Here is a 17,692-nt window from a genome sequence, read left to right on the forward strand (position 1 = left end):
ACACACACACACACACACACACACACACACACACACACACACAGCAGTGTAAAACAGGAGTGGTGTGGCATGTCGTGTGTGGAAGTCTTAAGTAAAACCAAAAACAACCTCCGATCAATCGCTGGCGCACATCTTTTGATCATGTAAATACATTTAGATGTAATGAATAACTCGTCCTCTCCTTGGGCTCCTTCCGAATCATTAGAAATGTGTTCTAACTAAAGCCGACCGCTCTCCTCTCCTCAGTGTGGATGTGTTTCCCCTCGGGGCGTTGCAGCTGACGAGCTATTAGTGCTAATTACGGCTCTGCTTCATTTAGAAACCTCTCATTTAGACGTCGCCGCCACACCTCACCTCCAGCGACTCAGACTCTGGGTACAGATGAGGAAATGTATGAGCCGAGTATGTTGTCTCTTTCTCCTCTTCTCTTTGCAGATTAAAACACCTCTGCAGTCTTTGAAGTGGATAGTGAAGTGACACCGACAAAAAAAAATACAGAATTAAGATTTTCCACAAAGCACTCTGAGTGCACCGGAGTCGTTTTTGCAAAGAGGAATTTTAACAGTGAATGTGATGCATGAGGGCGATGGCTGGATTTCCTGTCACAGATGTTTTTCTTAAAAAAAGCCCCTAATGCAGCCAATGACCCATTTCTTTTCGCTGCATGTGGATCCTTTGAGTCTTCTCCGCTGGTTGTGTGCATGCCTGAACATTTTGGTGGAGATTTCAAAGTTGCGGGAGAAAGGAGTCATTATTTCTTCATCTCAGTCATCCAGACAGAATGAGGACACAATCATTCCCTATTTAAATAAGTAAGAGGAAGTCTGGAAAATGCTCTTTTCTAAGCCTGTAGGTTTCACACAGCAGCGACTCGCGACAATGGAGTCCGAGGGCTCCCACACTAAATAAAAGCAGTCAGAAAGTTTCCACATTTCCACACTTGTAGGCTCATTACTTGAGCTGCATTAAAACACAGCCGATAAAATGGTCTAAAAACATAATTCCATGTGGGTCGAGTGATTAAAGAGCCCCTAAAGGCGAATGAAAATGACCCTTTAATTCAATGATGTAATGTGGCACAGCAGAATAATTAACAGCTCGATTAATACGACCCCAGCAGCGTTATGAGGAGGGGGCCCTGTTTGGGATGAGCGCAGGACGATGGAGAAAGTAACGGCTCAATGACAGATGTTCATCAAACTAAATTGGAAATGAAGTGAGAAAGATGTTCAGAGCGCGTCTGGCGAGGAAACGACTGGGTTATCGCTTCACTGGGAAGTTTGTTCCACTTTTACGAAAGTGGCAAAAACAACTATTAATATTTCAGGACGAGACATAAACAAGTCAAGGATTAATATTTATGCTCCTAAGGGCATGGGGGCTGTTTTCATGCTGCCTTTGAAATGTTTGAACCCAGTCACTGCTGAGAGCTCTGCGCCAACAAAGCATTAATGAATAGATTCAGTTCATAATTGATCAAATCCTGGAGTACAGTCGTATGTGACAGATGTGGCTTGCTTTGCTGACATTGTCACTGATTCTTTCCTGGAGATCAGAGACCTTGCGAAAGTCCCAAATCCAAGTTCCTCGGGAAGAACGGTGACATCTTTAAGTTACTGTCAGTCGAGGAACAGAGAGAGAGATGAAAGATCCACAGAAAGAATTCATCTTTAAAAGAATCGCCGATCAACATCAGAGGGTTAATATGAAAAACAGCAATTCATGTTGTGGCAAGAACCAGAATCACTCATGGTTTCCTGTTTAATTAAGTCATCAACATCCTCAACGTAACAAAAGTCTGAAGAGCGGACAGCAGCTGTGGATTTCTAGGTGCTCAAACGTCCTGTTGTTTTAGGTTTAAGTGGGTCAAATGAGCGGTTAATGAGGGATAACACCAACAAAGTAACTGTCTGTGAGTTTTTTTTTTTACAGTGACGGGGTTCTCTGCTGCTGGAGGCAGATTCATTTCTTGGAAGTAAAAGGTTTGATGCACATTTTAAAGCACAGACTTCTGCTGAGAAATGAGAGTGAATTGAGAGCTATTGCTGCGTCTCGTTTGTAGTCAGAGAACGGGACTTTGTAGCTCGCAGCAATACTAACGTCAGGGCCAGAGGTTAACCGACACTACGAATGGAGGCACTCGTATATAATTACAGCATGTATTTAGGATAAGAGTGCCCACTGAAGGTCTAAATCAATTACCTATTCAGGTAATGATCTTTGACTTGATACTGTTTAACATTTTAGTTGTTGTAGTTTAATCTCTCATTCTGCCTTGGCTGCTTCTTTTCGAGTCATTTTCTTTACTGACACCTTTGCAGCTTATCATCACACATTTGACCCTTAAATCAGAGAAACTACTTTTTTTTAGCATTGTCTAGCCTTTTAGACAGTTTTGGACATTTAACTTACCTTTTCTACATGGCTTGGTACGTGAGAAAACCTGTTTTTTATATTCCGTTATTTGGGCGAACTGGTCCTTAAACTTCTCCAGAAGTTGTAACCTTAACCTTAAAATACAGAAACCAAAGCTTCCCGTTGTCTATTTTAGAAGATCTTCTGTAGCAATTTGACTTCATGTCTTATCGAGTGAAGTCATTTTGAGTGGCGCTCTTCTTAACATATCATCATTTCTCATAACACGTCATCACACATCCATTCGAGGACAAAACTCAGAAAATTGCCTTATTTTGAAAAGTAACACACTAAGATTGATCTCATGTCACAAAGTGAGTTGCTTTGCCACTTCCATGAGGCTGACATCAGATACACTGTGGTGAGTTGTGCTTCATTGCTCTGACAGGCACAGCGGTGGCAAACACACAGCCGGTAAACATCCTCCGCCGCGTGTCACCTCCCGACAGGGAGAAGAGAAAACCTTCAGGAGGACAGATTTGGCATCTCGTTAGAAATGCACCGACTTGAGGACAACTAAACGTCGAAGGTACAGCAGTTTAGTTGGTGACAAATATAAATAGATGGATGGAAATGTTGACAATAAATACAAGAAAAAACATAAAATGAGACTAATATAGATTCAATAAATGCGTTATCTCTGCTAAATGCCTCGAACATAGAAGAGAATTGCCTTATTTTGAAATGAATGTCTCATCATTGCCGAAGCAACAAAATTGAAGTGGGGTATAAAAGTGCTAAGAGACAAAAAATACAAAACAAATGAACTTCATCTCACATTAACATAGAAAATGTTGCCACTCACTTGCGAGCCACAGTGCTGCCATTCCTGTGTATGCAGGTCACGTCCCGGGTCTGGTAGCCCACCTGGATGTCCCAGAACGGACTCTCTTGCCGGTTGAGGCGGTTCCTGGTTCGTTTCTTCTGGATTAGCTCCCTGGTCTCTGGATCTTTGACCCCGGCACGCTCCCTGAGCCCCTGGCCTTTTCCTTTCCTGCGCTTAACTTGGCGTGCCGTTCGAGTCTGTGGGAGGGCGCAAGGGCTCCACGGTCCGACCCTGAGACTGTACATGCCCTCTGGACCCGTGCAAGGCCCCGGCTTACAGGACTGGAACTCGGTTAGGTTGAGACAAACCGCGCCCCCGAAAAGTGGAGGAACCAGGACACTGCGGACCCTGTTCCTGAGGCCCGTTCCACACGTTTTGGAGCAGGACGTCCATGGCGAATACTCGGAAAGCACACAATCCTGAGGGCAAGGGATCAAACACGCCTGCTCCAGGCGAGGCTTGGGCTCAAAGTACTCACAGATGGCATCCTCCGCTGGAGACTCGTCCGATTTGAGTATGCAGCCCACCTCCCGGGTCTGAATGCCCTCCTCACCTCCACTGCACGTGAACGGCCGCGAGGCCCATAAGGTCCTCGCCGAAACTGGCACGCACACATTCCAGGCACCCAGTTGCCAGTCGTAAAGGTCCTTGTGCCAGTCGCACACACGGAAACAGTTCCTCTGGTTGGAGGGACGCTGGCCCTGGTCACAGTTGGTGTGTAGCGTCGTCCAGCCTTCCACATGGGCACACCAGACCGCCCGGCTTTGGCTGCCTCCCGGGCCGCAGTCGCTGCCCATGCATCTTCCCCATGGACCTGGGAAACAAATGAACCGGGTCAGGTTACGATGTGAAAAATACCAAACAATAAAACATTTGAGCTTCAGGTGCAACTCCAAGAACAGTCTTGAGTACAGTAAGAAACCTGAAGAGCCAATTTCTTTGTCATAACAGAAGACGATCAAGACACAGCTCAGGAAAAGACAAAACATCTGAACTTTTACTGGTTTTGGATGGAAATCGGAATAATGTAAGTTGAGAGAGATTGCATCAAGGCGTACTTTTAATAATGGAACATTTAATAAAACTAGAATTACTGCCTCGCAGTCAAGTCGCAGTTTACATCCTTCACTTCATCATTTTATCTTATTAGACATTTATGTGAAATTGTCATAATTAGCAGATGAAATATTGAGTCATTTTGTGAGGTCACAGTGACCTGTGACCATCAAATTCTAATCCGTTCATCTTTGATTCCCTCACAATAATGGGCTGCACATACAGACGTCAGTATGCACAACGTAAGCAGAAGCCACGGCTGTCATAACAAAGGCTGTGATTCCATGTGTCGAATTAGAGAAACATCCTCCTAGTAACATTAGTAACACTCGCTGATGCCATTTGAAAACTCCTCTGTGCCTTTAAAAACAGAACTCCATCATTATGCAAGCATCAATTAGTCAAACACGTCAAACCTTCCATCGCTGAAGGAAGAGCAGATAATGCATCTTCAAGGACGGCGCAGTGAATTCACAGACTCCTCTAATGTGGTCCTTGATGTAGAATGTGTGAGCGCAAACTAAATATGTCCCGTTCAATAAAAACAGAATGTCACCTTGTTGTGCGCCACACTCGGTTCAATTGGTGCGAGCTAGTAACAGTCAGAATACAAACAGAACACAACGTGCAACAGCGGAGGTTATTGGAGATCACAGTAAAGCTAATTTAGAGGGGCCATTCGTAATCTATCGGTGTCATTCATCAAACTGTTGGCAACGAGCAGGAAGTGCCACAAACATCAACAAACATATTTGTCTGTACACAAGTCTCTGGCAAAGCCTCCTCTGATCCTCTCATACTAGTTGTAGTAGAGATCCAGCAAACAGTCCTCGAGGCCTGGGGCAGTGAAGAGAAACACAACAGCAATGCTGAGTTGAAGAACAGGGCTTTTTACAGTGGCCTCACAGGATAAGGCTGGAGATATGTTGCAGTCAGCATTATCTGTCCAGAGAACAAACCGAACAGAGAGTTGATCCCACATAGAGGTATGGTGTTTGTATCTAAAGCCACATCGAGCCACACTGCTGCACCGGGCGACATCTCCCTTCACTACGATGAGCATGAGCGCTGTGGTTTAATGTGACTAACTCTAACGTACACCGTCCTGCTACATTAAACATTGAAACTATTCATTTTGTTATTAAAGAATGAAATCTTCACAAGGGACCAATGGGATCCTAATGATTCCTAATAATGTTGGAAAGTATCAAGAAATTAACTAAAACATTATGGACAATAAGGAGTAACAGCAGCTTTATCCTTCAGCAGCTCAAATGTTTTGTGATGCTAGTCGCCGGTTTATACCATCGTCCTCATTCATTGCTGTCTTCGTCAACAACCCTATCAACCCCAGGCCTGTTTGTTTTGCCTTTATGTATCCTCCTTTAGGTACCTTTCCTTTCCTAACTTTTACCTCCCTACCTTGTCTTCTGAAAAGCCCAAAACAGATACATATATATATGTATATATCAGTGGCAGGCCGTGCATTTTATACCTAGCCCTTCACTGTTGTCCTGCAGCTGAAATACCACCTTATAACCACATTATGGCGCCACAGCTATTATTCATTTTTAATGCTGTAACTATGTACATCTTCGTATTAAACCGTTGGGTACGAGTCGTTTGAATAATGCTAGAGCATTTAGAAAATGCAAAAGCCTAAATTCAGGAAAATATAATGTTCTCAGCTGGTCTGGTTGTGGGATCCGCCATCATTCCTTAATGACAAGCCGCGACCCAAAGAGATTATCATAGGATTTTACTTTCACAATTTCAACGTTGAACGGACTGCTCTGCAATGTCTTTCCTCGTCTCAGCCCCCTGTGTCATGGTGTGTGCTGCATCAGAATGCCCATATTTGATTGGCTGAGCTGCATCACGTGACGTGATTTACTACCCGACTAAGCCTCTGCTGTTAAGTTTCGTTTCACGATAGTCACGTGCTCGCCCACTGACCAATCACAGCACACTGCACCTCGCGTACACATGGACACTGAGCGGCATGTAATGCTGACGTCATTATAAGCCGGCTCGCAGGCTCTGACACGTCAAAGAATACGCCCAACATGTCAAACTAAAGATCTGATTGGTTGAACACTATGACAATCAACAATATCGTCCCCATTTACTTTAATCTGCACTGGCTGCACCTGAGACTCTGCAGGCCTCGGGCCTGTCTTCTTACCTAGAGACACAGAGGTGAAATCTGATTGGATAAAAGCTCTACTTAAAACAAGCTGCACTGGAAGCAGAGCAACTGAGGAAGACAGTAGCTGTGCAATGAGAAAATAAGATAATGGGAAAAATAATTTTATAAATTATAATACATGTAGTGTATTTAAGATAAATTATAAAATAGCTATAACTTTGTGATTCTGTTTAGGCCAGCAGAGAAGGCCTTGCAGGCCCTGACGGCCCACCACTGGTATATATATATATATATATATATATATATATGTATCTGTTCTGCTCACTTAAATTCACGATGCGCTATAAATACAAACAAGAGCTCGCTCACACTAGGGCCGACACACATTATTTCATTACATTTAAGCTTGTATGGAATCAAACAGAGAGCAAAGGGCCTCATTTTGTTTTTCTCCATGAAGAAAAACTTAGCTAACAGCATGAAAACTGTTTTAACCCAATCATCCCAACTCAGCTGGTACACTGAGCAGGTTGAAAAACACCAATTAAAGCAGGGTACCTTCAGGCGCAGTGTCTTATCCAAAGGCTATTCATACGAGCAGGGAGAAGAAATCAAACTAATTGGGCAGCTTCACTTTTCACCTCACATTAAAGTCCTGGGTAATTGATTATATCAGCATGGGGCCTCTGGCTGATTGGCCCTTTGTGGGCAGTCGGTGTGTGAGGGCAGCTCATGTTGACCCACGTCCATGCATGAGTTTAAAATCACTCCCGGCAGATAATCAGGAGCACATTTCCGGCCAATGATTGCCTCTGATGAGGATGCTTGTTGCCTTTTCTCTGATCTCAGCAGCTGAAACAGCCGACAGGATCTATCTCCAGTCAACGTGACGCCGCGTTCAAAGGTGGGTTCACTCCTCACGGTATCAATGTTTTCAGCCAACGACCCCCCGTCAGTTTGGAGAGGCCTGGAAGTACTCACGAACTACAGGAGACCATCCCCCCCCCCACTGAGGCCAATCACCGACTGGCTGATGACCTGAATTGTTTCTATTGCAGGTTTGATAAGCCCACTTTCACACCCCCCACCATCAAACAACCACCTACACCCCCTGCCTCCTTCTCACCTCTTCCAACCGACCCCCCACCGGGCACTGAGGTTCTGCGAGGAGGATGTGAGTCGGCTCTTCCACAGACAGAAGATCAGGAAGGCACCAGGCCCAGACGGTGTGTCACCCTCCTGCCTGAAAGTCTGTGCTGACCAGCTGGCCCCCATCTTCACACAGATCTTCAACCGATCACTGGAGCTCTGTGAAGTACCCTCCTGCTTCAAACGCTCCACGATCATCCCGGTCCCCAAGAAATCCTCCATCACAGGATTGAATGACTACAGGCCCGTCGCGCTGACGTCTGTGGTCATGAAATCCTTTGAGAAACTGGTGTTGACCCATCTGAAGGACATCACAGGGTCCCTGCTGGACCCCCTGCAGTTTGCCTACCGTGCAAACAGGTCGGTGGATGATGCAGTCAGTATGGGACTGCACTACATGCTGCAACACCTCGACTCCCCAGGGTCATATACAAGGGTTCTGTTTGTGGACTTCAGCTCAGCGTTCAACACCATCATCCCAGCAATACTCCAACCCAAACTCTCCCAGCTCACTGTGCCAGCCTCCACCTGCCAGTGGATCACTAACTTCCTGACTGACAGGATGCAGCAGGTGAGGCTGGGAAAAATCACATCTAGCACCCGGACTATCAGCACTGGCGCCCCCCAGGGTTGTGTGCTCTCCCCACTGCTCTTCTCCCTCTACACCAACGACTGCACCTCAGAGGACCCAACGGTCAAGGTCCTGAAGTTCGCAGACGACACAACGATCATCGGCCTCATCGGGGACGGTGATGAGTCTGCGTACAGGCGGGAGGTTGAACAGCTGGTACTCTGGTGTAGTCAGAACAACCTGGAGCTAAACAAGCTCAAAATTGTGGAGATGACAGTGGACTTCAGGAGGAGCCCCCCAACACTGCCCCCCCCCCTCACCATACACAACAACACTGTGTCTGCTGTGGAGACCTTCAAGTTTCTGGGATCCACAATCTCCCAGGACCTGAAGTGGGCCTCCAACATCAACACCATCCGGAAAAAGGCACAGCAGAGGTTGTACTTCCTGCGCCAGCTCAGGAAGTTCAACCTACCTCAGGAGCTGCTAATCCTGTTTTACTCAGCCATCATCCAGTCTGTTCTCTGCTCCTCTATCACTGTGTGGTTCGGATCAGCCACCAAACAGGACAGGAACAGACTGCAACGGATTGTCAGGTCGCAGAGAGGATCATTGGTTCCAGCCTGCCCTCCATCCTGGACTTGTTCACCTCCAGAGTCAGGAAACGGGCTGGAAAGATATCTGCAGACCCCTCACACCCTGGACACAAGCTGTTCCAACTCCTCCCCTCTGGTAGGCGCTACAGGGCTCTGTACGCCAAGACCACCAGACACAGGAACAGCTTCTTTCCACTGGCCATCACTCTCATGAACAATAAATAAGTTATACTGCACTATTACCACCACTTATAATTCATGCCATTGTCTATAGGTTTATTTTCACATGTATATATATATACACTTTTTCTCTTGAATATATATTTATACTTATATTGTATATAGCTAAATGTCTATACCTACATCCGTTCTAATTTTTTGCTGCCCTTTTTTATTCTTTATATATATATTGTCTTGTTTATTGTAAATTTGTGTTTGTACATTGAGAGCGGAGTGGAAACCGGAGACAAATTCCATGTATGCGTAAGCATGGTATGATGGGCGTCGTTTGGCTCCAGGTCACATCATGCTACTAGTTTTTAGAAACTTAAGGACGAAGATTTAGAGGGTGAACTACATTAGTATTCCCTAGATGAATCCTCTCAGGTGTTTGTCTGAGTCCATAGAATCTATATTTCTAATCCAATAATAGAAGAAAGGCCACTTGGAGGTTTTGCCTGCACAAAGCAAACCGATAAAGACAGTGAATGTTATCTCCACAGCTGATAGAGAGTTTTGAGGGCAGAGGGAGAAAACGCTGATCCCGAATCTCAAATGCAGCAGAATCACGACAGTTTCTCCGGTACCAAAATAAAACACCTCCCACACAAATCCAATCCATCCCAGATAGAAGTTATCTCCTCCGAGACGTTCGTCTGGCTCTGCTCTCAATGCTCCCCCAGCCCAGGTTGTGGAATATAAGGTTCTCACTGAGTAAAGATCACAGAGCAACCTGCCTGGTCTGAGGACGCACAGTTCTGCCTCTCATTCCGTTTTTCTAATATCCTCTATGACATGTTTTGTGTTGTCAGATCTTTGCAGCTGTTTGCATGTTTTGGTCTTTCTTCTCCGAATGTTAATCAATGTGTAGCCACGGTCGGTTGCCTCCAGCTAACCTTTGAATATTGCATGCAGTCTGACAGCAACATTAGACATCGTGTAAACAAACGGCATGCTTCACCTCCATTTCTCACGGTTATCAGAAAGTATTCACGGAGTCATCAATAACTCTCACTCAGGTCTAAATCCTGAATAATAATGTCTTGATATGGACGGTGTAATGACTGTTGATGAACACCTATTGTTTGCCGAAGTCAAATCAAATGTAGACGACAAATGAACAAACATAAATCCAGAGTATCCTACTAGACCGCTCAGACCTGTGCAATCTAAATGTAAATGTTGTTTTATCATTTGGCAACAAAAGCATCGTTTTTGTGTCTGTTGATTGTTGTAGCTGACTCACTGTGACCTCTGGAGACTTTACATGCCTCTCAGAGTTAATGTAAAACCGGCAGCGTGTTTGCATCAACGCTTTGCAAAACTCAATCACAAGTGAGCGGGGTAAGCAAACACAACTTAGCCAAATAAATACTGCAGAGAGAATCACAAAAACATCACAATATTCTTCACGTGAATGTAGTCTTTCAGAACATACAGCAGTCATTGTTTAAGTGGCGACGTGTCCATGATGCACAGTTTGTATGTGATTGGTGGAGAGAACCACAGCTGTAATCCAAACACTTTGTGATAAATATCTGCAATTGAGAAATCATTGGTTGAATAACAGACTCGGCATTTAAATGAAACAAAACTCTGACAGTGCATCTGAACTAGATAGTCTTAAATGTGAGTACCAAGAAAACTAAATACAGTAAATCTTTGCAAGTTTTTCTTTGCAACCCAATTCCTACTTTTCTTTTTTTTTTTTTCTAATAATATTTGCTTAAAAAATTTAAGATTCAGATTGTAATAGTATGTCTGTCTGTCAGGGAGCCTGTGTTTGTGCTGTGTTTCACCATAGAACATAAGATTATGTGTGTTGGCAACAATCTGGCGATGCGCTACGTGTCCCGACAAGGCTTGTGAAGATTCTCCCTGTCCCTGAATCATCCATCTCCACAGCACTGCTTCAATGAGTTCATCTTTGTATGCAAACTATTCATTAAAAATCAATACTGTGTTTTTGAGAGTGGATACAAAATCACAACACATAATACATCAATACTCAAGTACATCGATTATAGTTTTCTTACACCCGTACTATCGGTAAAGATGAGGGTTTTGGCCGGATGACCTGCTCTGAGGAGCAGCGATGTTAAATAAATGTGCTGATAAGTACAGTATTCTATCAACTGTTCAACAGAATGAATGGATCATAATCAAACCTTCAAACTGTATTATTTGGAATATAAAATGTCATAATCATTGTCCCCTATCATATTCTTGCTCGAGAGGACTTCTAGTTTTACTTCTTTAATGAGTAACATTTCACTGCAGTCACAATAGAAACTTTTCTTTCTCTTAAAAGTGCTCGGTGACTTTAGAAACCAGAGAATGAAGATTAAAATAAAGTCCTAAAAAGTCACCAAAGAGAAAAGGGAACTTCTGCAAGCTATTTAAGCAAACTAAATCCTAAAATGAGCTATTCTTTGTTTTACTTGGGGCCCCCATGGGGCCCTCAACAGGCCCCACGCACTATATGTGGTGTGCGACACCCTCCCAGGCGAGGTGAGAGCCTGATCTCTGACTGGGCCTCGAGTGTCTATTTAATGAACAGCTTCTTTGTCCCTGCAGGGTCAGCTCCACTAATGAATGGGTCGCTGTGTCGCTCTCTCTCTGCTTCTGTTTGTTTATTACTGCTCAGATCCGCAGCAGCATCTCGCGCTCAAAGACGGGACCTTCCTCTGGGCCGGGTCAGGGTTCGTCGCGGGATCATCTCGGCCGTGATGCCATAACCGGTGGATGTGTTTAAATCGCTCTTTAAAAAATATAAGCTAGTTTGCCTCAATTGGTAAAAATGAAGTTTTCTTAAAGCACTGCAGGGTGAGTGCACTCTTAAGAAAAGTTCATAAAACCCTGTTCACCCTGAGTGCAAACTTAGCTGAACACCACCAGTATATTGTCAGTGTTTCTATATGCAGCAGAGTGAAAAGAGTAAAAGTGAGTTAATGTATATAGTGTTTTTCGCCTCAGGTCGCTCAGGATTCATTCTCCCACACACTTCCAGTAAATCAGGATGAGCTCTGTCAACTTGTCAGATTAAATCACAGCATAGGAAGAGGATTTTCCAGGGGTTTGATTTTATGGATTTGGCTACACACAAACAAACCTCCTTTCAGTGTTTCGATAGTATTTCCCGGTTCGTAAAAGCCCGAACGAATGACCTAAAACGCTCCGGTGGAGCTTGTTTTACGATTAAAAAGAAAAGTGAACGGTGTTTTAAATCTCAGTGGAAATTGATCCATCAGCTCCAAAGCAACACAGCAAGATGTCCGTTTCATTAAGTAACCTTTGTTAGTTTTAAAACCCAAACCAGCGTTCGTTAACTACTCTGTTCCTGCTGTTTGAGCAACTTCAAACTGAGTATTCAACACGACGTAGCTTCACAGTTTGGACGGAATAAATCATCTGGAGTACAAAGTGGTAATTGCATGTTTGCGTAGCCTTTGGCAGAACTAAGTATTAGAAACATTGAACGAGCCACGTTGAGTTCACATTAAGCTCAGCAATGAATTATGTTTTGCCGAGAGCTACAAAACAAATGTGGTGCGCATGAGGCGAGGGCCAACAGTGCTTTGTTTTCTTTGTGTTCAAGAACACAGCCGGCTACAAACGCTGCTCCCCAGAAAGAAAAGCTATTCACATCGTGCTATTCCTCTCGGGGGAGCGGTCAAAAGATCGCTATTAAGCACCAGATGGACATCAGCGTGTTTTGGTCTTAATGGGCCCCAGTATGCATCGGGGGGGGGGGTTATCGTGGAGAAGAGCAAAGGAGAAAGGAACAAGACCAGAGGCGAATACTTAACATCAGAAGGAACACTTTGAGCAGCTTAGCATTTATGGTTGATTGTTAACCCCGGCCTGCGTTCAGCGGGATCGCTGCTCAGGGCTGGGCGGCACGAAGCCACGTTGACTGAGGCTCTCCGCTCACACTTGATCTCAATTTCATTAGCTGGATTGTGTCCCGCACGGCTTGAAGGAGCTTCTTTGACGGCTCTGTGTTTACATTTCAACAAGTCTCACAAAGTGAAATAGTCGTCTCCATTTTTGATCTCTGCTCATGACAGTTTAATTCATATTACAGCTTTATAATTAAAGCTGTAATATGAATTGACAAGCAATTAAAAAGCTAACGTTGAGCTACAAAGGAACTACACCGCGGTCACGTGACTTCACCACCACTAATATAATGGCGTTTAGTCGTCTCATTTAGCTAAGTGGGTACCGACGTTTTCTCATATATCTGAGAACAAAAGGTGACAATCTCTCGAACTTGAACTTATTTCAGGCAATTTACCAAAAACCCATTAAAAAAACAATTGACTTTAAAACGAGGGAACCAGAAATGCAAAAAATGTAACCTCATTTCTGGGTTTTAGGCCCTCCTGTGGAGCTAATTAAATAGAACTGGATGGATCTTGATATGATGTACTCTCATGAAACTGCATCTTCAGTCCAGCTGTAGCTCAGTAGCTATAGCTGGGTACCAGAAAGAACTCGCTCATCCTTCAGCTTTCATGGATCGCTTTACATGTTCTCGTCTCAAATCAATACTCACAAGCCCGTATGTACATAAATAGATTTATTGGTTGCTGTAATCAATCCTTTCTAATTTCACCAGGCAAATTAAGTGGGCATCTTCAGCAACTAGAGACTAAATTGACATTCAAGTGAAGCTGCACATCATCATGACATTTCTAAGCACCTGTAATTGAAGCTGAACCAAAATAGACTAGCTTGTTGTTCTGTTGTTTACAGAAAGGCTGTGTTTGTCAGTTCATACCCCCCCCCCCAATACGACACCCCCAAAGGATTGAGGAGTGACAAGATAAATTACAGAAAACGTGCTCCAATGCTACCGACACCCACATGCTCAGCAGTGAGGATATCGCTGTTGGCAGCGTCAAAGAAAATACTCCAAAGAACCGGGCACCGAGCCAGAGTGAAAGACCTGCAGCCTCCACGTTAACGCTGCAACGTGAACGTATCATCGAATGATGCTTCACAATTTAAACTGCCGGTGTCCAAAACAGACAGATTCCCACAAGTCAAGAGCAGTGGTCTGTGCAGAGGTCTGGCATGAAGAGACGTAAACACTGTCAGATGCTGTCAACCTCAGCAGCTCCATAACTTCCCATTGAACACCTTCATGAAAACATGCAAACAGGCATCGAGAGCAAAAAAAGAGCACAACAACAACGAGAGCAACACTCCGCTGCACACACACGCTCCAGTAAAGATGCCTGATTTCCCTCCAAAACAAACCAGGTAACCTTGACATTCCTGAGAACAAACAGAAGAATAACAGTCTTCCATCATGTGGAGGTGCCCTCTACTCTTTACCTACTTTGCTGAATGGTTCAGAAGAGTATTCAAACGGATAGTAACTGGCGCCTTTCTAGTCTTCTGACCTCAAAGCGCTTCATCACTTCATGTCACTCACCCCATTCACACCCATTCATACACTGATGGCAGGGGCCGCCACGCAAGGTGCCACCTGCCCATCAGGACCATCCGAGCATTCACACCCACAGAGCCAAACGGGAGCAATTTGGGGTTAAGAGCCTTTGCCCAAAGACACATCGACACATCGAGCCGCCGATCTTCTGATTGGAAGACGACGCGCTCTACCTCTGAGCCACTACTTCATCGTCCACACAGTTGTTTTTATCATGTGTAACAGGCTGTCATGGCTACCAGTCGAGCCAACCTTCAAGGCAGCGTGCTAGTGACTCGTTTTGCAGTACTGAGTGTAAAGTGAAAGGTTGAGGAGAAGACGGCTTTAAATTAAAAAGAAGACACGACGTGTGTCCAGCTGCTGATTACCAAACCTTCAGCCTGGTGTTTAACCCACAGTCACGCTCTCACACATCCCCACCTGATTGGGACTGATTGAGTCCCCCCCCCCCCCCCGAGCTGAGCTGTTTTGAATAATTACTGTGAAGCAAGTGTACAAGGTGACGGATCAATCGATCCATCAATCATTATCACCCCGCTGAGCTGAATCAGACAGATGATGACAAATCTCGTTAACAGGTACCTCGTTGAATACATGGCCTTTTCTGTGGCTACAAACAGCAGAAAAAGGTTTGGCTATCATCACTGTACACATCCCTCTGAGGTAAGGAAAACTTAATTCTCCTGGGCCTAAAACTAACTTCATAAAACATACAGTAGCCTCTGCAGAGTGGACACAATAAGAACTAGATATGACTGATATTTTTAATAAAACAAATGAAGGTGCACTTAAAGCAGGGCGATATGACTTACTGCACTTAGTTCTGCTGATTGATATCAGAATCTTTACACTAATATTGTTCTATATCATATCATTGTATTGATTCATCACAATATGGCGAATGTGTGGAAAATCAAATGTAACATCATCAAACTGATTTACTCTTCAGACAAAACTTGAATCTCAAAACTTCAAATGTCAAAGAAAACCTTTTTAAATTTAAATTTGATTTGTAATTAGAGCTGCAACAATTAGATGATTAAGCCATTAGTCAATCGGAAAAGAAGCAACATTTTGATTAATGGATGCTTTTTGTCCAGTGATTTTCTTTGACCCTATTTCCCCATGTTTAGTGTCTGCGTGACTAATGAGGAGCATTTGTGAAATCGCTCCAGTATTGAGAGAGAGAGCGCGCTGCAGACGCTCAGTGGCTTGTAATGTGATTCCTCACCGCCAATTATTTGGTCTGGCCAAGTGTCGCTCAAAGAGAAGTCTCGTTCTGAAATCTCAAAGTGCATCCACATTGTCGAAATCATATTTAGCTACGCTTTCTATCATCGACAACCCACCCTCCAACTCTCACTGATGCCTCCATCGTTGTCTCCCAGCAACAAGTCACCTGACAGAACAACGAACAGACCGGATTAGAGAAAAGGTAAGAAAAACGTCTTCTTTCTCTCCACAATGTTGACCGTCAGTGGCAAAAACAAGCTCTTGTAGTGGATGTACATTGCAGGCGAGGGTTTGCCCCGAGCGATTACATCGCAGCCCGATTAGCGGTATGCAGAGTTCTCCTTCAATACTGGACCAATCTAAAACATTGGTGTCCCCATTAGTCCCTCAGACACACCGACATGGGACAGTAGGGGCCAGGTCAGTTATTAAAAAAAAATGTAAATAAACATTTTTTGGGGTCTGATTTGATGACGTTGATGGGATTTTTTCCCCCAACTTTTTCTGATGTTTTACAGACCAAATCAATTAATGAAGAAAATAATTGGCAGATTTATTGATAATGAAAATAATCCACACAAATGGATCACCTCACTTTCTACAATATCACGTCTACAGTGCTGTTAGTAATGGTGGTGATAGCTAAATTAAAAAGGCAATTCTAATTGCAGGTCTGACAGGAAGTCAGATGTGCTACACGCCCATCCACTATCTCGACCTCCACAGCTTCTACCTCTCTACACAAAGGACTCACTATCTCCTACCCTGGCATTAAAGTAGAGATGTGGAATAATTGAATACATTAAGTCATAATGCCTAAGATACTGGGCTGCATAACACAATGACATCATCACATCCTCGCCCGGGCCCAGAGTGCACCCAATGTTTGATTTGTTGATTGGTCTGTCTGTCATTAGTTTTCACTTAACTGTGTTATTTTTCATATTTTTCCAGTTTGGATTTTGCTGTATTTTATTTCAGTTTTAACAATAGTTACTATTACTACAAAACTGGAAGACTAGGGGGACAAAAGCAACATCTCACAATGGTTTCATCTTCTAACATGATAGATATCAACGGAACAACAATCAACTCTTTAAAAAATAAAAGAATAAAGCCACAACTCAACACTGGTCTTTAGTAAATAAACAGGACAGATCCCCGTGCTGTGCTGCTGTACTCAACATGCACAGTTTCTTGAAAGGAAATGATGTCTCACCCCCCCCCTCAACAGCAACAGCTCTGGTGCTCGTCTCGCTAATGAGGGAGTATCGTTTTCTTGTGAAAACCCCGGTGGTACACAGGAAGTCATTGATGCTATGGTGACGGAGAGCATGACTGGCAAGAGCTGTCTTGTTCTATTTGGAGTAAAAATCTGCATACGGGACTGAAAACAAATAGCTTCAATCACAATTCACACTTTAGATGCTTGAAAAAGCATAAAGTTCAGAGAGCTGATGTTGGTCTGACACATTAGTGGCATGATGGTTTTTCTTCAAATCGTCTTTAATGTGTGCTCGAAACAGAAGCTAAACGTCAGGGCGAAAACAAAAAAAAGGTAGAGAAATTAAGTCCCCGAAAATACTTTTAAAGGCCGTGGCAGGGAGAAGCTACCGTCTGCATTTAAAGTAGAGGCAGCGAAGGGAGAACAGAGCAGTGACCGTACCCATCAGTGTCACAGTAAAAATAAATATGTGTGTGCACTGCGGCAATCTTTATTTACCAAGAAATGAAAGCTCTTGTTCTGCGGGGAGGTGATAGGAACATTAAGAAACACACACATTCACAACCGCAGCCCTCCAAACATCGTCCACCGAGCGGCTTCACATGACTGGCTTCTGTTGACTTGCTGACTCAAATCTGAGTCGACAGACCCCTGCAAGTCTACCCTAAAGGGGTGTGATAGTTTGGCAAGAGAGAGGGGGGGTATCAGTGCCAATGAGGGAGTGTCAGAGGCAGGCTTAGTGACTTCGCCCTGTGGATGAAAGCCTCGGGTCTGGGAGATGCTGCACTGGCA

General features: G+C 44.1%; 1 protein-coding gene across 1 annotated transcript; it reads right to left on the reverse strand.

The window, feature by feature from the left end:
* Positions 1-21: 21 nt before the first annotated feature.
* LOC116376893 (thrombospondin type-1 domain-containing protein 7A-like) lies at positions 22-4,230 on the reverse strand. The gene has a single exon (XM_031838389.1). It carries the CDS (start codon positions 4,228-4,230, stop codon positions 3,217-3,219), a length of 1,014 nt encoding a protein of 337 aa, XP_031694249.1. The 3' UTR covers positions 22-3,216.
* Between the last annotated feature and the right edge of the window lie 13,462 nt (positions 4,231-17,692).

Source organism: Anarrhichthys ocellatus, unplaced genomic scaffold (assembly GCF_004355925.1).
Source record: "Anarrhichthys ocellatus isolate YVR2014 unplaced genomic scaffold, GSC_Weel_1.0 scaffold673, whole genome shotgun sequence".
Classification (NCBI taxonomy): domain Eukaryota; kingdom Metazoa; phylum Chordata; class Actinopteri; order Perciformes; family Anarhichadidae; genus Anarrhichthys; species Anarrhichthys ocellatus.